The sequence below is a fragment of the Phacochoerus africanus genome, chromosome 14, assembly GCF_016906955.1.
Source record: "Phacochoerus africanus isolate WHEZ1 chromosome 14, ROS_Pafr_v1, whole genome shotgun sequence".
Classification (NCBI taxonomy): domain Eukaryota; kingdom Metazoa; phylum Chordata; class Mammalia; order Artiodactyla; family Suidae; genus Phacochoerus; species Phacochoerus africanus.
In genome coordinates this window covers 52,686,105-52,708,783 of record NC_062557.1, presented here as the reverse complement: position 1 = coordinate 52,708,783, position 22,679 = coordinate 52,686,105, and the positions used below count along the sequence as shown (strand labels likewise).

Genomic DNA, 22,679 nt, shown 5'->3' with positions numbered 1-22,679 from the left:
TTAGGTGTTCGTCCAGGTAGGTTGCCCAAGCAGCGCCGCTGGGGATAGAAGGAGAGAAGGCTGGGATCCCCGCCGTGGGATGCCCTGGCCTCATCTTTTAACCCAAGGCAATTCTGGTGCATCTGCAGTGCCCCTACCTCGGGACCACTGAGGACATCAGGCCCCCAGAAAATCCATCCATGGACAAAGATCACCACCCTGGCCCCACCCACCTAGGAACCCAGACCATCCAAGCCATCACCCTTTGGAAACCTGGACCACTCCAAACTCTGCGAACTAGGAACCCATGCTACCTAACCACACCCCCGCAGCAGGTCATTCCACGCTCTGCTCACGGAGGAGCCAGGCTGCTAAGGGCACCCTCCAAGTAATCCATTATCCAGGAGCTCTTCCGCACCCTCCCTGCTCTCCTGGAACCTGAGGACCCCACCCCATCCCCAGCCTAGGCCTTGCTTACAATGTCCTTGGTTTCATCGCTGATGCCCTGGAAGAGCACAAGGGTGCGGCATGTGGCACTGACCTCAGGGAGTGAGACCAGCAGGCTTGTCCGGCCTTTAGAGGTAGGCGGGGGGGAGCCGCATGGTGGTGGGAACATTGGGCATCCAGGCACTGAAATCAAACTGGACCCCCACACCCCCCGCCCCCCACCACTCAGGAAGCACAGGGTTGCCAGAGCTCCTGCTAAGCTCACTCCTCCTGTGAGCTGACTCGCACCCCCTCGCCCCCGCCGCTGCCTCCCCTGTCCCCCCCAAGTCTGACGCATCCTCACCTGGCCACTGTTGACGGCCCCATGCTGAGCTGAGCAGTTGAAGATGACCGTGGTGAGATACTCGAGGAGGCCGGCGCAGCTGTCCAGGCTGGAAGGGACCCCTGGATAGCGGTGGGGTGGAGGGAATGCAGCTGAAACCCAAGGCCCACTGCCCTTGGGGGAGGGGTCCCGAGAGCAGGCAGGAACAGTCACCTCACCTGAGCTTGTGCGGCTCAGAAATCCCTCCTGGAAGATCTCCCTGCACCAGGCCTGCAGCTCCGAGTCCCTGCTCACGGCACTGTCGTCGGGGTAGTAGAGGCCAACGATGCCGGACACAAAGTTGGGGACCCAGGGGTACATGGTGAATGCTCGTTGGGAGCCTGTGCTGCCCAGGGGTATGAGTTGGAGGAAGCCACTGAAATCAGCTGCCCAACAAGGAGGAAACTGAGGCCAGAGAAGGAAATTGGCCAGCCACACATTGTATGAACCGCCCAGCTGAGCTTCAAACCTGGAGGCTTGCGTCTCCACCAGGGGGTGCAATCCAGGGGCCCCTGAGAGCCATTGCTGGTTTGCAGATGTGTTCTGATCGGCTGCCAAGGGTATTTGTTTCTTCTTCCAGTTGAATCAATGGCCAACATTTAAATATTAGAAAATGTCTCTTTCTTTCAAAAAATCTAAAGCTCTGGCTATAGTCGTAGCTGGGTTGCCACTGTCATCCAACTGGCATGAGTGGTCCACTGGCCACAATCTCTGCCCGCCCTCTTTCCTGCTCGCTGGCCCTGCAGGCATCTGAAGTCCAGTCTTCTGTGTCTCATCAAGGCACAGGGAAGGATTGTTTCATTCCTTCCTCCTTCCTTCCTTTCCTTTCTTTCTTTGTCACCTGGCGGCATATGGAGTTCCTGGGCCAGAGATCGGATCTGAACTGCAGTTGTAACCTACGCTGAAGCTGTAGCAATGCTGGATCCTTAACCCACTGTGCCAGGCTGGGGATTGAACTTGCATCCCAGTGCTGGCAGGGATGCTGCCCATCCTGTTGTGCCATAGTGGGAACTCCACACTTCAGGGAAGGATTAGACACCTGGCCCCTCTGTGTTGGGACCGGGCTGGTAGGGTCCATCTCCCGCAGTGGTTTCCCAAAAGAGCAGCGTTGGGCCTTGCTCACCACGGCATCCATCCCCAGCCAGGGCAGGGCTCGCGATCCATTGCTAAGAAGAGATTTAACAGAGGCAGGGCCAGCTATGGATATTCACCGGGGGGTGAGGGGGGCGGTCCCTGAGGACTTCAAGGGGAGGTGGGCATGAGCTGGCTTGGAGGCGGGGGGGGGTGGCGGTCAGCGTTTGGATAGCAGGAGGCAGAATCGGGGTGCCTGCCCTCCCTAGGCTCCATGTGTGCTGAGGAGGAAAAGTGGAAATTTCGGGAACACTCCGGGGTGGGGAGGGGGAGATGCTGCCTGTCTCTTTCACTCCACGTTGACAAAGAAGAGCCACACGAGGCTCAGCGAGCAGAGCTTTCTTAGACCCCAGGGCCTGAGGAAGGTCCTGAGGCTGCGTAACAGCAGGAATGGAAACCCACAAGGAGGCCAGGCATCAAGAACCCTTGGCCACCAGGGTGGAAGCCAGAGATACAGGCCAAGGAGGTCTCCAGGGAGGGAGACCTAGAGGAAAGTCTGGAGGTGTGGAGGCCAGCTTTGGGGTGAATAGTAGTAAATGCCAATGTCCCCAGAGCATGTCCCAGTCCCCGAGATCTGTGCTCAGGGCTTTGCATTCAATCCTAATAATAACCTAGGAGGTAGACCTCTTATTAGCCCCACTTTCAGAGGAAGAAACAGACGCAGAGAGGTGAAGTGACTGGCCCAAGGTCACACAGCTGGGAAGGAAGACCAGGAGGCAGGAAAGGGCTGTGAGACAGCAGCGTGTGGGGGTAGGAGGTGGGGGAGGCTGGAGAACACACCAACAGGGAAGCAGCTGAGGGTGAGGCAGGGAGCCCTCGGGTGCCGGGGGGCGTCGCCTCTCAGTGGCCGCCCAGATCCTGAGCGCATCGTCTCGATAGTCGTAGTGGACCAGGTCCTCATCCTCTCGGTCAGCCAGTTGGGGGGGCAGGCAGAGGGAGCAGTAGGTGACAGCCTCCAGCCCTCTGGCCGTCAGCTCCAGGCTGGCCAGCCGTCCCAGTGACGTCGCCTGTACTGAGCAGAGGGCCCACTGCTGCCAGGAGCGAGGGGGCTCAGGACCAAACCTCAGCCCCTTCCAGGCCAGGCCCCCCTCTGCCACCCACCAGGATCCCAGGCCTCCCAGGGCCCTGACCCGGTCGAGGAGCTTTCCTGGTGCAAAGAAGCCAGTGCGGGCCTGGATGTTGATGGAGACGGTATAGCGGAAATGAGGAATGAGCAGCCGGGGAGAACTGGAGTCCAAGGTTGGAGGAGGCAGCCCCAGCTCCCCCACGGCCCTGGGGCACTGGGCGGGGGTGGGGGGTCCTCCCTACCTTGAAGATGGGGTGGCACATGGGCAGCTGCGGCAGCAAGGAGACAAAACAGGCCTCCATCACAAAGTGAGTTCAAAGCAGATGTGTGACCATCTCGTGTACCAGGAACTCTGAATTCCGCACCCAGGTCTTGGCAGGGGGAGCCAGTCCTCAGCTGAGTCACTGGGCAGGAATCTGAGTGCTCTGAAGTAGGGGGCGCAGGGGAGGGGGAGTGTCAGGTAGAAACTGGCTGCAGAAAGTGTGGCCCATCACCATGTTGGTGGGGCCAAGTCACATGGTCAACTGCCTTACCAGCTGTGCGTCCCCAGGAAAGTTAATTAACCTCTCTGTGACTCAGCTTCCTTTGTAAAATAAGGTTGATGATAACAATCCCTTTCTCAGAGTTCCCACTGTGGCTCAGCCGTAATGAACCTAGCTAGTCTCCAAGAGGATGCAGGTTTGATCCCTGGCCTCGCTCAGTGGGATAAGGATCCAGCCACAGGTGTGGCTGTGGTGTAGGCTGGCAGCTGTAGCTCCAATTCAACCCTTAGCCTGGGAATTTCCACATGCTGCATGTGCGGCCCTAAAAAGAAAAAAAAAAAATCCCTTTTTCTGAGTATGATATGAGTTAATGCTGCTGAAGTCCCAAGAACAGTGCCAGGCACACATTAAGTGCCATATGAATGTTTCCAATCATATCACCTCTAGTACAACAAGAGAGGAAGCAGAGTGGAAGTGATCCAAGGCCACCTTGTTGGCACATGTGGCAGATTCCAGCTGAGGGTTTCTTGTACCAATGCAAAGTCATACGGGTCCCCAGTTGTGTAAGGCAGGGACTGGGTAGGATTAGATGATTCGTGATGTTTAACACTTGGAGGGAGTTCCTGTCGCGGCGCAGTGGAAACGAATCAGACTACGAACCATGAGGTTGCGGGTTTGATCCCTGGCCCTGCTCAGTGGGTTAAGGATCCAGCATTGCCATGAGCTGTGGTGTAGGTTGCAGACACAGCTTGGATCTGGTGTTGATGTGTCTGTAGCGTAGGCCGGCAGCTGTAGCTTCAATTAGACCCCTAGCCTGGGTACCTCCATATGCTGTGGATGCGGCCCTAGAAAAGACAAACCAAAAACACTTGGAACAGAAGCATCCAGAGGGGCAAACCTTTCTGTTCTCCTGAGCGGATGATGGGCTTCCCTGTGCCCACCCCCGGGGCTCTGCCTTGCTGACCTGGATGCCAAGGGGCAGCAGGGGTCCATCACGGCGCTGGTGCAGCAGGGTCAGGGGGGTGCCATGAACTGGGGCCACCCGTTAATGACGCTAGAGTGGAGGCCTGAGAGGATGGCGTGGTCCACCAGGTACAGAGAGCCCCTCTGGGGGGGGAGAGGTTGGGGAGAAGGGCTGGAGAGGGGACAGCTCTGTGCAGTCCTGGGAAGCTCAGGGAGGGAGGGGGAGGTACTCTGCATCTGCTGGTATTTATTCCCTGGATCCAGTGGGACCTTCCAGCCCAGAGTCACCTTCTGGTATCAAAGAAAGGGACCCCCTGTCTGAGTATCAGGGGTACTGGGGCCGTGGCTAGTGTGCAAGCTTCAAGGACAGATGGCAAGAGGAGGGAGCTCTGCTGGTGGAGGGTGCCCTGGGAGGCAGGAGGCACACTCCTGGGGTTGGGGCACCTCTCGTCCCAGTAGACCAGAGAGGGAGGGAAACTTGCCTGACCAGCTGGAGGGCATCATCCTCAGTGACCATGACAATGGAGTTTCGGAGCTGTGGGTCCTGCCAGATGCAGAGAGCCTGGTGAAGCACCAGGAGAGAGCCTTTGCCACTCAGCCCTGCAGTCTTTGCCCCCACAGAACAACGGCCCTCTCCCGTGATGAGCAGAAGGCATCAACTCGGAGGAATGGAAAGCAGTGGGAGTGGACAAAAGGCAGCCGGGCCTGGGTGTAAGAGCAGGGCTCAGAGGGGACAGGGAGCCGGGGCATCTGGGCTCCTGAAGGCACTGGGAGGGGAGGGAAGGTTGGCCAGACCCCTGCACCCCTCACCTCCAGCTCAGCCTGCAGACGGGTCCCAGGTCCCAGCACAGGAGCCACCACGGAATCCAAGACAGGGAAGTTCTCTGGGAGAGAGCGACAGCGGCGGATCAGGACCGGGTTGAGGCTGTTCAGGAACCGGTAGGCGAAGAAGGCGTCCTCCTGCCCGTGCTCGAGCACGTACTCTGCGGCGGGGGGGTGGGGGGGGTGGGGGGGAAAAGGTCACCCTGGTGCTGTCCCCTGCTTCCAGCACTGCCACCCCTCTGAGGACCCAGGTCTCCAGCTTCCCAGCATGGTCACTCCTGGACCAGCAAGGGGAATGGCATTACTAGTGAGTACTTTCTCAGAAAGCAAGGGATCAGAATTTGAGCTTCAGGAATTCCCCTTGTGGCTAAGTGGTAATGAACCTGGCTAGTATCCATGAGGATGCAGGTTCGATCCCTGACCCTGCTCAGTGCGTTAAGGATCTGGCATTGCCGTGAACTGCGGTGTAGGTCGAAGACGTGGCTTGGATCTGGCGTTGCTGTGGCTGTGGTATAGGCTGGTAGCAGCTCTGATTCGATCCCTAGCCTGGGAACTTCTTTATGCCCTGGATGTGCTCCTGGAAAAAAAAAAAAAAAAAGAATTTGCCCCGGAGCGGACTCCCTGAGCACCACCCATTTGGGGGGATGCGTCTGGTGCTCTGGTAAGAAGATCAGAAGAGTGAGGGTTGCTGAGTACCAGCAGAGCCCATCCTTCTTGGCCTCTGAACTACTAGGGTCCTTCTCACTCACCAAGGCCATGTCCTGTTCTTTTGCACCTTTGCTAAGGAAGTGTCTGGATAATTTGTTCAACTAGAACGATCTTTCAGAGAGAGAGTTTTCATCGCTCCCGGGGTATGGCACCAGTGCTAGTGGTTTTGGACTGGGGTTCAACATACACAGTTTAAAACGTAGGTCAGAAGGAATGGTTGGACCCACAATGTGTCTGGGGGGCGGGGGCAAGGATATTGGCAAGTGGGAATCCCTGAATCCTTTGACTTAGTTTGGTTTTCAAGCCTGTATTTCTGAAAGGAAAAAATTTTTCTGCTTCCATTTTTTCCCCCCTAATTGCTGAGGATATTCACAGGACAGGTGTTTCCAGCGGTTCAGAACAACCCAGTGTTGGGGGCAGTTTGAAGATGTAGGTATGAAGTCAGGGGAGGGGGTGACCAGCAAACAGACCCACAGGACAGAGGTGGTAGGCTTTCAAAGATGCCGCAGATGGAGCCTTTGGCTTGGAAGAGTACATACTTGCCTTGACAAAGAAGTGGAGTTCTTGCTTTTGTTTTGGTTTTTGGTTTTTTTTTTTTTTTTGGCTGCTGTGCCCAAGGCATATGAAAGTTCCTGGGCCAGGGACTGAACCCAAGCCACAGCAGTGACAATCCTTAACTGCTAGGCCACCAGGGAACTCCTAAAGTGGAATTCTTAGAACTTACTTCCTGGCCTTTCTTGCTCAAGCCCTGATGAGCAAGAATGGCTCTGAGGACAGTGACCCTTAACCCATCCTGAGGGAGGACATTTGGGACAGGCATCCTCTGGGGCTCCTTCAGCCGCCGCCACCTGTCATTCCCACACAGAGGCCAACCTCCCCCCAGGTGACAAAAAGTGTGCCTTCTCAGGGCACAAAGGAGGTTCCATGAGGAACAGGGGGGAGGGATCAGGCAGCAGTGCAGGATGAGGTCTGTGGTCTCCAGAATGTTCTGTCTCTAGCTCCCTGTTTCTTAGTCCTGCAAGTCCTAGGGCAGCCCTCACATCCCAGACCTGACACGGGTGATCTGGGGGAGATGAAGCCGCGTTGGATCTCGTCCAGGCTCCTCCAGGGCTGCTGGGTGTCCAGCAGCCCCTTCAGCTTCAGAGCAATGTTCCTGCAGAAAGACAGAGTAGGATGGCCTGGGGAGAAGGCGGGGTGCAGTTAGGGAGGTGTTGGGTGGGGCAGGCCGGCTCACAGGGAGATGAAATGGATGTTCTGGGTGATTCCTTTGGTGAAGGAGTAGCGCAGGTTGGGATCCAGCTCCTTGAGGTTTTCAGCATCCGGGCAGTGGGGTATCCCAGGGAAATACTTACTCCACCTGTAAAGGGCAGCGATGGAGACAGGGGTGAGGTGCTAGTGGCTGGACCACACCCTTCAGGACTGGAAAGGGGAACAGGAGCTGGGCTCCCAAGCCTAGTTGTGCAGGGAGAGCTCTGGGACTGGATGCTTAGGAGAGAGGGCTCTCCCTCGCCTTGGGGCTCCTCACACGTGCACTGTTCTTGGTCAGCAAGCAGGAGCAAGGGAGCCCCTTTGCTGCCAGAAAACTAAGAAGTCGGGATTCTAGGGGGGTGCCTGCCCCAAGTTCTCCTGAGCTGCTCACTGGTATTTCTGCTGCCTCTCCTTAATCTCTGCCTGGCGCTGGGCACAGAGCAGAGGGTGGCTGTCCTGCCAGATGACTTTGGCTGCGGGAGGGAAGGAGTGAGAGGGGGGCCTGGCCTCAACCCTCAGCACCCCAGCCTCTCCCCCTCCTCTCCTCAGACCTGGGGTGGGACATCGCTGCGCTGGAGCATCAGCTGGCCCCTTGGTCTGTTTCACCTCTTTCCTGATGGATTGGAAAAGCCGCTGCTCCTGCTCCTGCTCCCACGCCAGGCAGACCGAGCCTCAGCAAGCCACCGTCTGTTCCCTCCCAGTCACTGACCCCTGCTCAAGAGCCAGTGCCAGTAGGGGGTCAAAGAGCAGAGCTAGAAGAGAAGCGGGGTGCTGGCCATTTCCACCCCTCTCCTCTGAGGGGCCCTGGTTGCCTGCCTCTCCGCCTCTGCTTCACAGCCCCGGTCTTTTCCCACCAGCCCCTCCCTCCTCCACTCATTACACCTGATGCTCTCATGGGAACCTCTCCTTCCATCAGGTCCAATCAATAAGTCTAATTTCTCCCAACCATGCTTCCCCCTCCTTCTGGTGCACCTGCTGTCACTCTAAGGTGGTCTCCCCTCTTCTGCCTCCCTCCCACTCAGTGGCCACGCCAGTGCACCACTGGCCTCCCTCCCCGGCCCTCCTCCTCGACCACGCTAGCTTCCATCCAGACTGTCCCCCCCGCCCCTCACCTGTCCCCTCCCGCAAAACCAAGCTCCCCGCACCCTCCAGCCACTGCTAGCAGGGGAAGAGGAGGGGGGCGCCCCGGGGCGGCGTGAGCTGCAACCAGCGGCAGAACCAGGCGTCCCAAGTGGAAGGGGCAGCTAGAGGGGCGCCTTGTGCACGCGCAGCAGCAGCACCGGGCCCACGTCCCGGGGGGGTGTCACCTCGAAGTCCTTTTCCTGGGGGGAGGAGAGAGGGAGAAGGCTCGTGGGGGGTTGGGAGGAGGCCCCGGCGGAAGTCCTTCCCGAAGTTGTCCAGCTGCAGGGCGGGGCTCTTGCCCGAGGGTCCCACTCGGCTCACTGACACGTTATCCCAAGTCCCGGAGCCCAGAGGTGCCAGTGGCCACAAGCACCCAGTACTTGCCCATGACTGCCGTCAAGAGTGCGAGGTGCAGCAGGAGAGGAGGTAGGGCTGGCTGGATGCGGGATTGAGAGCCTTGGGGGCGGTGTGGCCAGCGGTTCTGCAGGGACCCGCGTGCGCCAGGTGGGGTCCCGGTGGCCTGGGCCCTGACAGGCGCTGCCCCCCCGCCCCGGGCGCTGCGCGACCCCGCGACTCGCCCAGCACCTCCCAGCCACCCAGGCCCTCACCCCGAACCTGCAGTCTCAGCTCAGCTTCCCTCGCTGTATCCTGGGCTGGCTTCTAACTCCCCGCACCGGGGTCTGCTTTTGGCTTCTCCAGGTGACTCCGCCCCCTCCCAGTGACTCCGCCCTTCCCGGTGCGGGCCCCGCCTTCTCTTGGCCTCCGCCCTGTCCACGCTGCGCTGGAGTGGATGTCGCTGTAAATCACTCTGAGAAGCTTACGTTGAGTCACCCCTTGCCCTCCCCCACCAGCCCGGCTCTCTCTCCATTTTTTTTTTTTTTTTCTGTCTTTTTGTCACTTTCTTGGGCCGCTCCCACGGCATATGGAGGTTCCCAGGCTAGTTGTCGAATCAGAGCTGTGGCTGCTGGCCTACACCACAGCCACAGCAACACAACATAACATCTAAGTCACAACTGCAACCTACACCACAGCTCACGGCAACACTGGATCCTTAACCCACTGAGAGAGGCCAGGGACCAAACCCGCAACCTCATGGTTCCCAGTTGGATTCGTTTCCGCTGTGCCGTGATGGGAACTCCTGGAATTTGAATATTGGGGCAAATACCTAGAGGACAAGCCTGGTAGGAGCTTCACCTTTCTGAAGGCAGTGCCTGAATGTCCATTGATTCCTGTGCCCAGAGCTTCTGGGTAATCAGTCCTTCCCAAGGACTATGTTTTACTTGGTTTAATCCTCTCTTTAATTCCTCAGGGCATGCAGTTTCTTTTCCAGAAACTCCTTCGGTTAGCTTAGACAGCTATCTATCTCTGAATCATTCTGAGTTACACTGAATCTCCATATCGGGTTCGATGCCTAGCTTGGGAACTTCCACATGCCATGGGCACAGCCAAAAAAAAAAATGAACAGTTCAGTGCTGCTTGCTGAACAGTGTGGCCCTTTCTTCAGCATTGTTCTATTTATTTCAATAGCCGTGTCTGTGCAGTTATCAAATATATATTGCACCTCTCCACATTGTTTTATAAAAATTAGTGAAACTGAAAAACCAAAGCTCTGATACTTGCAATTTGAGAGGGAGATGGAAATCAGGTGAATTCAAGGGGACATTTTTGGCCTTAACGAATGTTGAGTCAGAACGAGGTAAAACAAAACAAAATTAAAGAATGCCTATGATGGAGTTCCTGTCGTGGCTCAGTGGTTAACGAATCCGACTAGGAACCATGAGGTTGCAGGTTCGGTCCCTGGCCTGGCTCAGTGGGTTAAGGATCCGGCGTTGCCGTGAGCTGTGGTGTAGGTTGCAGACGCGGCTCGGATCCCGAGTTGCTGTGGCTGGCGTAGGCTGGTGGCTACAGCTATGATTGGACTCCTAGCCTGGGAACCTCCCTATGTCGTAGGAGCGGCCCAAGAAATGGCAAAAAGAAAAAAAAAATGCCTATGACATGTTGGAATTCTATCACTGAGGATTGACTCTAGAAGGCAAAGTGTGATTAATGATACAATATTGCCCAAGTCTCTGGAAATGATTGGTTTTATAGGTTTTATAATAAGCAAAGCTTTCATCCAACTCTGGGACACATACTTTAGAAAGCATGTGTGGGCACTGCCTGCAGGATCTGGGCAGTGTGTCCTCCTCCCCCTCTGCTTCGGCTGGCACTTTGTCAGCGGGTTATTCATTTTAAAGCTGGGACCCAAGGTCACCATCAAGCTGTTGGGCAGTTTTCAGGCCAGCCACTCCTCGTGTTGGGGACAGTCTGCAGGAGGCCTGCCCTTGAGTCAGGTGACGGTTAGGTCCCATCGGCTATGGTCAGAGGGGTCAGGGGCGGACCGTGTCCCCCCCAGGGTACCCTTCCAGGGGGCTGTGGGAGTGCAGGCACTTTGGGTCTTGGAGTCTTCAAAAGGCATAGCGGTGCCATTCCATGAGGTTCTGTTTTTTTGTTTTTGTTTTTCTTTCTGATTTGTCGTTTCTGTTTTGTTGTATGTGGGGAGGGCGGGGTGCACCAGGCCTAGAGAGGCAGGGATGGAGGCCTGGTTTTCTGGGGAGTCCTTTTCTCTGGGTGGCAGTTACTCAGACGATGGAGTCAAAGGGATGCCACGTGGAGCCCTGTTCTCCAGGGGGCCTAGATGGAGACGCTGTTCTCGATGACGGGAGGGTCCAGGTAGGTGTAGGGCAGCGCGAGTCCCTGGTTCCGCTCGCGGATGTCTCGTGAGATCTGGGCCAGGCGGTCCTGGAAGGCGGCGATGCTCTGGCGCGGGGCGTCTTCTATAAAGTGCTCGTCTGGGTAGGTGCCCAGGGGCCGCTGGGAACCAAAACCAAGGTTGGGTGAAGGGGTCGCTGTGCAGCTGGGCGCCGCCTTAGCCATCCACCCTGGGCGCCCTGAAGCAGCCTCTAGCTGAGCCTCATCCATGCCCCCTCCCCCCGGACAGTGAAGATTCTTGAAGGCAACTCCGCGGATGAAAACTCAGAGTTTTAAAGGGGACGCCCACCATGGAACGTATCATACGTTGCCCTTGCAGCTAAGGGTGACCCTGCACCATCTCATGTGGCCATCTGACCCTCCCTGTGAGATGTCCAACGCCTGCGTGTCCAATGGGAAGGTTCGGCGGCGGCGGGGGGTGGGGGTGGGGTGCGGGGAGGCTGAGGGCAGAGTGCAATCTGGGTGGGTGAGCAACAGATCCCTTATCCCAGACCTGGCCTGGCTCTCAGCCCCACACTCACTCGGTCTCCAGGCTCCTTGCTCAGCACCCAGAGGGTAATGACGACATCACAGGTGGCATTGACTGGTGAGAGGGTGGCTATGAACCCCTCTGGCTTTGCCTGGCCTTTGGAGGTGGGCGGTGGCAGCTGCATGGTGGGCGGCAGGTTGGGCAGCCAGGCACCTAAGTCAAACTGAAGGCGGAGAGGGCAGAGTGAGGGTGAGAGAGCCGCCCCCCCCCCCCGCACCCCCGCTCCATCCCGCCACCCTGCCACGGACCCTTCTCACCTGCCCTGCGCTGACAGAAGAATGCTTGGCGGAGCAGGTGAATATCACCATGGTGACATACTGTATCAGGGCTTCCCTTGTCCCCAGGGAGGAGGGTATACCTGCAGGGCGAGTTGGGTTGGGAATGGAGCTACCAGCGTCCTGAAGACAGTGCTGCCGCCGAGGCCTGGAGGTAGGACCTGAGAACTGGGGTCTCCCTACCTGAGCTCTCCCGGCCTAGGAAGCCCTCGGAGAAGATCTCCCACACCCAGGCCTGGAGTTCACTGTCATCGCGGACGGACTCATCGCTCGGGTAGTAGATGCCGATTATTTCGGAGACGAAGCTGCAAGGTGCACGGGGTTCCATCCCAACCATCAAGCCCACTCTCTCTGAGGAGCGCCCCTGCCCAATCTCAGTGCCGTGAGGGGCGCTGCCCTAGGCCTGCTTTCTCCTTCCCGGTCTTCCTGCCTGTCCCCACCCAGACCCCAGCTCTCCGAGGCTGGCCCCCTCACCGCTCCACTGCACCCCAGATCTTCAGGCCATCATCCCGGTAGTGGTAGCCTGGGATGTCTTCAACGCCTCGGGCCCGGATATCCTCGGGCAGACACAGGGTGGAATAGTTCAGCTGTTCCATGTTCCTCTGTATCAGCTCAGAGAAGCCTCCAATGCCAAGGCCTGTGGACTGGGAGACGGGACTCCTGGGTGCCAGAGGCCTTGCCCCAGAAGCAGGAGGGAGTGCTGGTGGGGGAGAGAGGGCCGCTCCCACCCCAGGACTCCAGACTCTTCATCCTGAGGGAGTACCCCATCCCCGCCCGCTCTAAGGCAGTGCTTACTCTGTCCACCACCTGCCCAGGGCTGATGAGCAGCTCGCGGGCCAGCGTGTTGATGTGTAGCGTGTACCGTGTGTGTGGGATCAGCAGCTGTAAGGACCGGAGGAGGCAGAGCGCGGTGAAGCCTGGGTCTCTCTGGCCCCAGACCTACCCCCACAGAGGTGCCCGGTGCTCTAAATCGCTCATGGAAAGAGATGACAGGGACAAGGGGGTGGCTTGAGACAGGGATCAGGCCTCCAAGGCCAGTGACGGGGATGGTGCTGGGGTCCCGCAGCTTCTCGCTCTGTGGCCTCGGGCATGCGCCTTCTGCTCTTCGATCACTGGGCAGATGAAAGGCTGATCTGGGTGGGCACTCTGTACCCCTCCAGCTCTGGCACCCTGTGATGTCTTAAGGCCTGGGTAGGCCAAGCACCTGGAAAACCAGGCCTGTGGGCCTGGCCATGGGGAACCGTCCCCCAGAGCCCACCTCGGAGGGCCAGGCCCTGGGAGCTGCAGATGGTTAGCATGAATCAGCCTGGATTGAAGAGGAAAGAGTAAGGCCTGCATCCAGGACCCAGAAGACTAAGCAAGAATCAGAAAAGCTGAGAAGCCATGGACCCCCCCACCAGGGAAACCCCACCTCACAGAGGATGTGCACCCAGTCCCTGGGGGAAATGAATCTGGGCCATCTGAAGGATTAGCCGAGCCCACCCCGAGACACAGGCCTTCCTCCCAGGGCTCCTCCCCCCTGCAGCTGTGGGTCAAAGCCATGTTCACACTTTGGCATCTGTCAACCCCAGGTGGCTCCTTTCTGAGGAGCTGGCTTCTGTGATGGCTTTGGCCTGAGCCCCCCCCTCAGGAAGGGAATCTGTCTGGGGGCAGAGCCTGCTCTTCTTGCACGCGGTCGCCTCTCTCACCCCCATCCCCGTCACCCCTTCCTTGCTCAGGGCCTGCTGGAAAGCAGGCTTTCGGGGGAATGGTGCAGGGAGGCGCTGCCGGCCTGGGAGGAAAGGTCACGTGGGGATGGGCTGCGTGGAAGGGGCAGCCCAAGGGGCAGGCAAGGTGCAGGGACCTGCAGGCTTGGGGCACAGTCTGGGCCATCTTGCGGAGCCACTGACCTTGAAGAGCGGGTGGCAGTGGGGCAGCTGGCGCAGCGTAGCCAGGCTGAAGACCTCCGCCACCAGATGCCCGTGTAACAGGTGCGTGAGGGCCTCGTGGACGGAGAACTCGGCATTTCGCACCCACGTCTTGGCCAGCAGCCAGTCCCACTTGTCGTCGCTGGGCAGGAAGATGGGGCTGTCAGGCCCGGGGGTCTGGCTGAGCTACAGGAGGAGCCAGTGGGGAGAGGCAGACTTGAGGGCCCGTGCCAAGCACTCCGTCAGCCCTCTCCCGGCCCCTGCCTTGCCCTCGCCCAGCCGCTGACCTGGATGGCAAGTGGCAGCAGGGGCCCACTCCCCGGGCTCTGGTACAGCAGGGTCATTGGGGCCGCGGAGAACTGAGGCTTCCCATTCACGACATTGGTGCGGACGCCAGAGAGGATGCCGTGATCCACCAGGAAGATGGACCCCTTCTGCGGGAGAGAAAAGGGGAGCTGGGGCTTTCTAAAGGCAGAAGGTGGTGGCGGGAGGCAGAGGATTCAGGGCTAGGAAGAGAGTGGGCATGGGAGAGGGTGTTCTTGGCAGGGAACACACAGCGACTGGGTGCTTGACAAAGGTGAGCGCTGTTCCTCTCCGGTGGGGGAAGGGCCCGGAGAGGGGCTGTGCAGAGCCGGGACCCCTGCATCTCTCACCTCCAGCTCAGCCTGCAGACTGGTCCCGGGGCCCAACACAGGGGCCACCATGGCATCCGTGACAGGGAAGTTCTCTGGGAGGTAGCGACAGCGGCGGATCAGGACCGGGTTGAGGCCATTCAGGAACTGGTAGCCAAAGAAGGCGTCCTCCTGCCAGTGCTGGAACACGTACTCTGCGGGGGTGGGGGGAAGGGCAGGGGAGGAACCAGTCACCCCAGGCCCCGGGGGTCTCCCCCTGAGCGTCATGGTGAAGCTTCTCTGGGATTCATCCTGTCTTCCCCTCTCTTCTCACGGTGACCTTGGCTTCTGTTTAGCAAACAACTAATCTGTCTCCAGCCCACCTGTCTCACTGTCTCCCTGCCATCCCCAACCCCATGACTCAAACACAGTATATCCAAGGCTGGACATGGGCTCCTCCTCCAGCCCAGCCCCCTCCCCATCGCCTGGCATCCCGGGAATGGTACCTCCATCCACCGGATCACCCGTGGCAGAGCCTGGGGACCTCCCAGCATCTCCTCCCCCCCGCCCCCCCATCAAGTCCCTCCATCCTCAGTAGCTCTTGCTTCACTGCCTTGCTGAGGCTTCCATCCTCTGCCAACCACACCGACCACCTCATAACTGGTCCTCCTGCTTCCACACTTGTCCCCTAACAGCTCCCCACCCCCCCCCGACCCCAGAACACATCTGGTCACATTACTTCCCAGCTGGCACCCTGTTGAAGCCTCTCATCACACTAAGGCAAGGCCTGAGCTCCTGCCAAGGCCTCCACAGTCCTGCATGGCCTGGAGTCCGTACACCTCTCCGGCTTCAGCTCCTGTCTTCCTTCCCCTGCTCAATACCCGCTTTGGCCACAGTGGCCTCCCCCCGCCCCGATCCCCAGAAGAAGTCTCCACTCCGTCCATCTTCAGGGCCTTCCCAGGATCTACCCCCTGAAGTGTCCTCTGCCCCCCCACCACACCACGCCTGGCGCTCTGCATACCAACTTTGAAGTCCCAGCATGGAAGTCACCTTCACAGAGAGCTCCGCGGGGGCCAGGCCAGGTCCCGCTTTTACACACTCTGCCTCAAGCCTATGCACACATTTCACAAGTGAATCTCACTCTTGGGAGTTCCCTTCATGGCTCAGCGGTTAACGAACTCAACTAGGATCCACGAGGATGCAGGTTCGATCCCCGGCCTCGCTCAGTGAGTTAAGAATCTGTGAGCATTGCTGTGCACTCTGGTGTAGGTTGCAGACGGGGCTTGGACCCCGCGTTGCTGTGGCTGTGGTGTAGGCCAGTGCCTACAGTTCCGATTCGACCCCTAGGCTGGGAACCTCCATATGCCGTGGGTGTGGCCCTAAAATATCCAAAATAAATAAATAAATAAATAAAAGAAAAAGAAACTATTTGATTTCGAGCCCAATGTCAACTTGCCCTCTCACCTGGGAGCCTTGCGTGGACCCAGACTATGCCCGCAGCCCCTAACCCAGTGTCTGACGGGAAGCAGCCCACAGTGTCTGGTGCGTTAAAAGGCAGTAGGGGCCAAGGGCTGCCCCCAGTAACGTCCTCTTTTGTGTCTAAGGAGGACGTAAGCGAGGGTCAGGGGCCTGCCCAGGGCCCCCCCACCGTGAACTGGGGCTGGGTTTTCTGAGACTCCTGCCGGTATTCTGAGAGCCGATGCCCCAGGGAGGGCGTCTGGGGCCACCGCTCGAGCTCCTCACCAACGGCTGGCGTCTTCCGGAAGCTGAAGACCCTTCTCATCTCCTTCAGGCTCCGCCAGAGCCCCTTGCGACCCAGCAGCCCCTTGAGTTTCAGCTCCACCGCCCTGCCAGGAGACAGGAAGGGTGGCGAGGGGGAGGCATGAGGCCCCAGGAGAGCCTCCCCTGCCGGCCTCATCCCCGATGGTGGGGGAGCCGAGTGAGGGGGAGAAGCCAGGGCATCCGAGGGCAGGGGCAGGAGAGGGTGGGCGTCCTCACGCAGAGCTGCCTCGCAGGTAGAAGGTGGTGTTCTTGGCCACAGAGTATTTGATGTTGAGGTTCAGGGTTTTCACCGTCTCCTCGTCCAGGCAGCGAGGCCAGCCCGGGAGGTAAGTCTTCCAGCTGGAGGGAAGAGCAGGAAGGCAGTCGGTGAGAAGCCTCGGGGCGACCGCTGGCGAGGGAGAGGGCGTGGCAGCCCCCCATCAGGACGAGCCCTCTTGCGTTTGCAGAAGCAGCAGCCTTCCTGGGCTCCATCCTCCGCCACCCACAGGGCGGCAGGGGGCGCTGCCATGTTCCCACACGGAGACCTCTCCCCTGGTCACTTGATTGGTCCAGGGCTGGGCAACCTGGCTGGCGCTGGGCCAATCAGAATCCTTTCCAGGGACCGGGAGATGGGGGCTGGACCAGAGGCTGTCTCTGGATATCGGGATTGTAACATGGAAACATAGGGGCTGCTAGTCATGGCCATTTTCTACTGGGCGCATCAGGAATCAAAGAAAGCTGTTCTGGAGAGAGAGAGAGAGAGAGACAGAGAGAGAGACAGAGAGAGAGACAGAGAGAGACAGAGAGAGAGAGAGAGACAGAGAGAGAGAGAGAGAGACAGAGACAGAGACAGAGAGACAGAGACAGAGAGACAGAGACAGAGAGACAGAGAGAGACAGAGAGAGACAGAGAGAGATATATCTAGGAGGCTCCAGAGACAGGCAGAGAGTCACCTTGGCTTCTGGCCTGTGAGATCTGGCTACACTTCCAGCCCTCACTTCCGTGAATGCCTCTGTGAGCTACTGACACTCTGTTTTTTTTTTTTTTTTTTTTCTGTCTGCTGGTTGGAGTCTATTTTCGTTCTCGCAACCACAAAATTCCTGACAAAAACAGATGCATCTCCCAGAGGCGGGCAGGCACGAGGTTGTCAGTTGCTTTTGGCAGCCATCCCAAGGAGAGCCCTCCAGCCTCCAGGGCTTGGGGAGCCCAGAAATTTACTCTAACCTGGCCCAGAGCATCTCTAAATCTCTTTACCCAGCAAGCAACACATCCTGAAGACCTCTGGGTCAAATAGTAAAATCCTGTCCCTGAAAAACTGAGGACCCCCCCAGCCAGTCACCCTTTCATTCCCCCACTCACTGATTCTTTGGTTCATTCAATTGTTACCTTTGGGTCTGAACAGGCAACTTCAAAGAACCATTTGCAATTAAAGTACACTGCCACCAGGTGGTGGCCAAACTCTGCTCCTCAAACAAAAATTCGGTCCTGCAGTTGCCGGCTCAGTGGTTAATGAACCTGACTAGGATCCATGAGGATGCTGGTTCGATCCCTGGCCTAGCTCAGTGGGTTAAGGATCTGGTGTTGCCGTGAGCTGCGGTGTAGGCTGGCAGCTGCAGCTCTGATTCGACCCCTAGCCTGGGAACTTCCATATGCCGCGGACGGCACCCTAAAAAGGAAAAAAAAAAAAAAAAAAAAAGAGAGAGAGAGAAAAGAAGTCCCTTCCCAGGATCTTGGAAAAATGCAGATTCTGATGTCGTAGGTCCGGGGTGGATGGGGCCCAAGACCCTGCATTTCTCACAAGCCTCCAGGTGATGCTGACCCTGTGGATCCAAGACCTCACTTTCAGTACTGAGGGCCTAGCCGGCTGGAGCAGAGGTAACAGAGACATTAAGAAGAGTACACATTTGTGCAGGGCTTGGTAGCCGACAAGCTTCACTCTTAACCACTTTCTCGTTTGCCCTTCCTAATAGCACAGATTAGATTGATAGCCTTAATTTCTTTTGCCAAAGGAAATAAGGATCAAAAAGGTTAAATAATTTGCCTAAGATTTCATTGCTCCTTTGTCTGTGTATTCTGACTTCTGTGCCCTTTTTTTTTTTTTTTTTTCTTTTTTCTGGCTGTGCCTATGGCATATGGAAGTTCCTGGGCCAGGGGTCGAACCTGAGCCCCAGCAGTGAGCCAAGTCGCTGCAGTGACAACCCTGGATCCTTAACCTGCTGCACCACAAGGAAACTCCCTCGGTCTTTGTTTTGGCAAGAAAGGAAGACAGGTCACTCTACACAGTTCCCTCCATCTGTTGCCTCCTCTGCGGCTGTTGCTGGCAGATTTGGCGTGATGGTTTTCTTGGGGATATAATTCAAAACACATGTGGGATCACCAGGAGCCAAAGGAGCCTGCAGCTGCTGCACCCCCAGAGACCTGGAGCAAAAGCCTGCAGCCTGGGCTTCAGATAGCAGCCCAGTTGGCCAGATCATGACCTTTAGAGAATCTGCTCCTGAATGCCTGGCTTTCTGTCTCAGGAGTCCTCGCCAGTGACCCCAGCTCCTCTGCGGCCTTAGCTCTCTGCCAGGGGGGCCTCCGCCAACACTGAGTGCAGACTAGAGAAAGAGCCCCATCCCCTCTCACCCCCTGCCCAGAGGAGGATGTTTCCTCTGCCTTGGGGTGGTGTATTTCCAGTTCTGCTTCTCTTTCCAGGAAGATGCAAAGTTGGTATTTGAAAAGCACCAGGGCAAGAAAGACTCAAGAGCCAGACACTGAGTAATGGGTTTCAAACTTGAGTGAGCATGAGTCACGTGCAAGGCTTGTTCAAACACTACTGCTAGCAACAGGGAACAAGGATTATTGTAGGGCCCCGGGGAATTACACCCAACATCTGATAAGAATTTATCAGGGAATATAATCTGCAAGCCAACAAAAACCTCAGATTGCTAAACTGGACCCATGAAATTAACACAATATTGTCAATCAACTATACTTCAACTTTAAAACACCAATAGTAGGTTAAAAGGATCCCTGTCCCAGGAACTTCCACATTAAAAACAACCCCCCCCCCCCCCCCCCCCCCCCCCGCCTCCTATGCTTGGTATCTGATTCAGCAGGTCTGAGAATTTGCATTTCTAGTGAGTTCCGCGTCATGCTGTGATCAGAAATGAGAGAGGACCAGGCTGGGACTTTTAGGCAGCAGCGTCACAGCGCCCCCTTCCCCCCCCTCCCCGGCTGCCCCTCCTTGTCGAGAGCAACGTCCCCGCCCTGCCACCCGCAGCCCACTGCTCACCGGTGCGCCTCTTGCTTGGCCCGCAGCTCGTCCTGGCGCTGTTTCTGGAGTGTAGGGTGCTGGTCTTTCCAGGAAATCTTCGCTGTGGGAGGAACCGAGCGGGTGGGGAGGGTACAGACACCCCCCTGACCTCTGGCCCCACCCACTCTCCATCTCTCTCGAGCCCCCCTTGTTAGGTCCCCTGCCCCCGTGTAAGTACAGTTTCTCCCACACCAGACTGCCACCTCCCCCTCCCCTGTCCCTTCCCTGGGGCCGCACCAGTTCACCTCTCCACTGCCATTCACTGGCACCCCCTTCTCCCTCCGGTCTCCTCCTCACCTGTCCCCTCTTGCAGCAGCACGGTCCCTGCGCCCTCCAGCCACTGGTAGCAGGGGAAGCGGAGGGGGGCGCCCTGGGGCGGCGTGAGCTGCAACCAGCGGCAGAACCAGGCGTCGGAGACCAAGGGCCGGAGCAGGTCCGGGGGCGCCTTGTGCACACGCAGCAGCAGCACAGGGCCCACGTCCTGGGGGGCCGTCACCTTGAAGTCCTCCTCCTGCGGGGGTGGGGGGTGATGGTCAGTGTCCGAGACCAAAGTCCGTCCCTCCCGCTCCCTCCTCCGCCCCCCGCCGCTCCACACTCACAGCGCCGGCCGTGAACTCCTTGCCCAGACTGTCCAGGGGCAGAGGGGGCGTCGCTCCTCGGGTCCCCACGATGCTGACAGACACTTTGTCCCACGTGCCAGCCCCAAAGGCCTCTCCAGTGGACACCCTCACCCTGAACTCAGCCATGGTGACAGCTGGAGTCTGGCTCTCTAATGCTGGTCCTATTGCAGCTACTCCAGGTATGAGCTGCCCCACCCTGGCAAGGCCCCAGTCACTTAAGGCTGGTGATTGCCAGACTGAATTCCCACAGCGGCCGGTCGATGCCCTAAAAAGCAAGCCCCTGCTCAGGGCAGGGAGGGGCGGGGCTGAGAGTCAGGAAGGGAGGGATGCAGGTCGGGGCTGGGCGGCTCTGGGATGTGAGGAACGGGGTGTCCTGAAGTTTGCGAGAGGGAACAGGGCCAGAGAAAGTTGGCATCCAGTGGTGTTCAGGTGTTTGAGTGTTCGTGTGCCTTCTTCTTTTGTTTGCCTTCTGAGTCTTTAAAAGCCTATGCAGGAGTTCCCTGGTGGCTTAGTGGCTTGAGGATCCAGCAATATCACTGCTGTGACACAGGTTGGATCTGGGTCAGATCCCTGGCCTGGGAACTTCAGCATGCTTCTCGGCCCTGGCAAAAAAAAAAAAGCAAACAAACAAAAAAACAACCCTGACTTCTTACAACTCCTCTCCTATGTTCACTGCTTTATTTCATTCACGAATAATTTTGAGAACCTGTTATGTGCCAGGTACTATGTTAGGTGCTGTGAATATGGCCCCGGGCAAGACCCAGTCTTCCAGTCTTTGCCCTTTTGCAGGTTCAAAATCGAGTGTGAGAGAAGATAAGTAAACACAGCAGGAAGGAGAGAGGTGAGGGGGGAGGTATGGGTTTCGCTTTGGGGGTTCTGGTCTGGAAATGTTGTTTGGATGCCCCTGAGACATTCAAGCGGAGAAACCACAGCTGGGCACAGAGCACAGGGCTGGGGGGTGTGCTCCGGAGAGCCACAGGCTGGCCAAGATCTCCAAGCAGAGAATTTGGATAGAGAAAAGGGAGCAAGCTGTGCCCGCTTGGTTCTCTGATGTTCAGAAGTCACGCAAAGGAGGCAGATCCAACACGGGTCAGTCAGTGGGGTAAGAGCAGAACCTGGAGGGACTTCCCACTGTGGTGCAGGAGAAATGAATCTAGCGTCCACGAGGACGCAGGTTCGATCCCTGACCTCATTCAGTGGGTTAATGTTGCTGTGAGCTGTGGTGTAGGTCACAGATGTGGCTCAGAGAACCTGGGTGTTTCATGGAAGCCAAGAAGGGATTAGTCAAATGTGTCATGTGCTAAGAGGCTGTGTGAGAGATCATGCAGTATAGCACAGGGAGCTATATCCAATCACTTTGGGACAGAACACGATAGAAGATAAATGAGAAAAACAATGTGTATATATATGTGTAACTGGGTCACTTTGCTATACAGCAGAAATTAACAGAACATTGTAAATCAACTATAATCAATTTTTTTTTTTTTTTAAAGAGGAAGTTAGGGCAAGGCTCTCTGGGTCTGTCAACAAGAAGCTCTTCAAGTTTGTGCCAGGGCCTGATGAGCAGGATTGAGGGAGTCAACACAGGTCGGTGCCACCCAGCCCTGACCCAGGGGGAGAATCCCACCATTGCTTCTGGGATGTTGCCTAGAGCAGTTTCAGTGGTGTGGATGGGGCTGGGAGTCAGACTGGGGTAAGCTGAAGTGTGACTCAGAATAGAATTCCAGCTAAACAGGCACAGATGCCTTTATCTCACCCCTTCTGAAACCCCACTCAAATGCCAAGCTTGAGGCCTTTAGCTCACAAGGACAAGAAAATGAGGATGCAAATGTCAGTGATGGATTGAGCAGGCAAGAGAAAAGACAAAAGCCCAGAAGGTGGTCAAGTCTCGCCTCAGCCACCCCCCAACCTTAGGAATTGGGGGAGAGATGCTCCGAGGGTGGTACACGGGTGACCCTGAAAACAGGATGGTGGGACCAAAGTTTTTATCAGATGCAGTTAGGGCTCTTCTTCCCCCCAGATACCTTCCTGCACCTCACAGAGCCCATGGGTGAAGGCCTTTCCCCAGCCTAACAGAAAAGGGAGATTTATTTTCTCGAGAGAAAATCTGAACTTGGGGACAACAGCTAGAGCTGAGGGTGAGATACCAAATTTAAAATTGGAGGCCCTAGCCCCCTGCCCCTGATGGTCCCAATAAAGTTGGCAGCCAAGTACCCCCAAGACCCACCCCCAGGTAAGGCTGGAGGTTTTCTCTCTAGAGAAACTGACCAGTTCAAGTGTCATGTGGGGTCCCCCAATGAAATGACTCTGCCAATTAGACCCACCAGTTGATATGTCCTGTTTGTACAGTTTCCAGTCAGCTTTTCTTGCCATTTTTCATCTCTGAAAAATGAGTGAATGGCCAAGGATCACCAGATCTTCAAGAAAGACTTCTGCCTATAAGACAAGGACAAAAACAAAATTGAAAGGACAAAAGAAAGAGAAAAAAAAAAAATGGAAAGGACAGTTAATGCAAGAGTTCTCAACATGGCTTGGTGGAAGCAAATCTGACAAGTATCCATGAGGGCACAGATTCGATCCCTGGCCTTGCTCAGTGGGTCA

General features: G+C 57.0%; 1 protein-coding gene and 1 pseudogene across 1 annotated transcript; both read right to left on the bottom strand.

Annotated features, from left to right (window-relative positions):
* Positions 1–442: 442 nt before the first annotated feature.
* On the bottom strand, positions 443–8,717 carry LOC125113903 (polyunsaturated fatty acid lipoxygenase ALOX15B-like; annotated as a pseudogene).
* Positions 8,718–10,397: 1,680 nt separating this feature from the next.
* LOC125115083 (polyunsaturated fatty acid lipoxygenase ALOX15B-like) lies at positions 10,398–20,327 on the bottom strand. The gene is made up of 14 exons (XM_047758848.1): positions 20,058–20,327; positions 19,756–19,969; positions 19,438–19,519; positions 16,401–16,523; positions 16,146–16,249; positions 14,445–14,617; positions 14,079–14,225; positions 13,774–13,977; positions 12,680–12,766; positions 12,359–12,528; positions 12,068–12,189; positions 11,867–11,967; positions 11,602–11,772; positions 10,398–11,182 (listed from the first exon to the last, which is right to left on the bottom strand). Exons 1-14 carry the CDS (start codon positions 20,202–20,204, stop codon positions 11,003–11,005), a joined length of 2,025 nt encoding a protein of 674 aa, XP_047614804.1. The 5' UTR covers positions 20,205–20,327; the 3' UTR covers positions 10,398–11,002.
* Between the last annotated feature and the right edge of the window lie 2,352 nt (positions 20,328–22,679).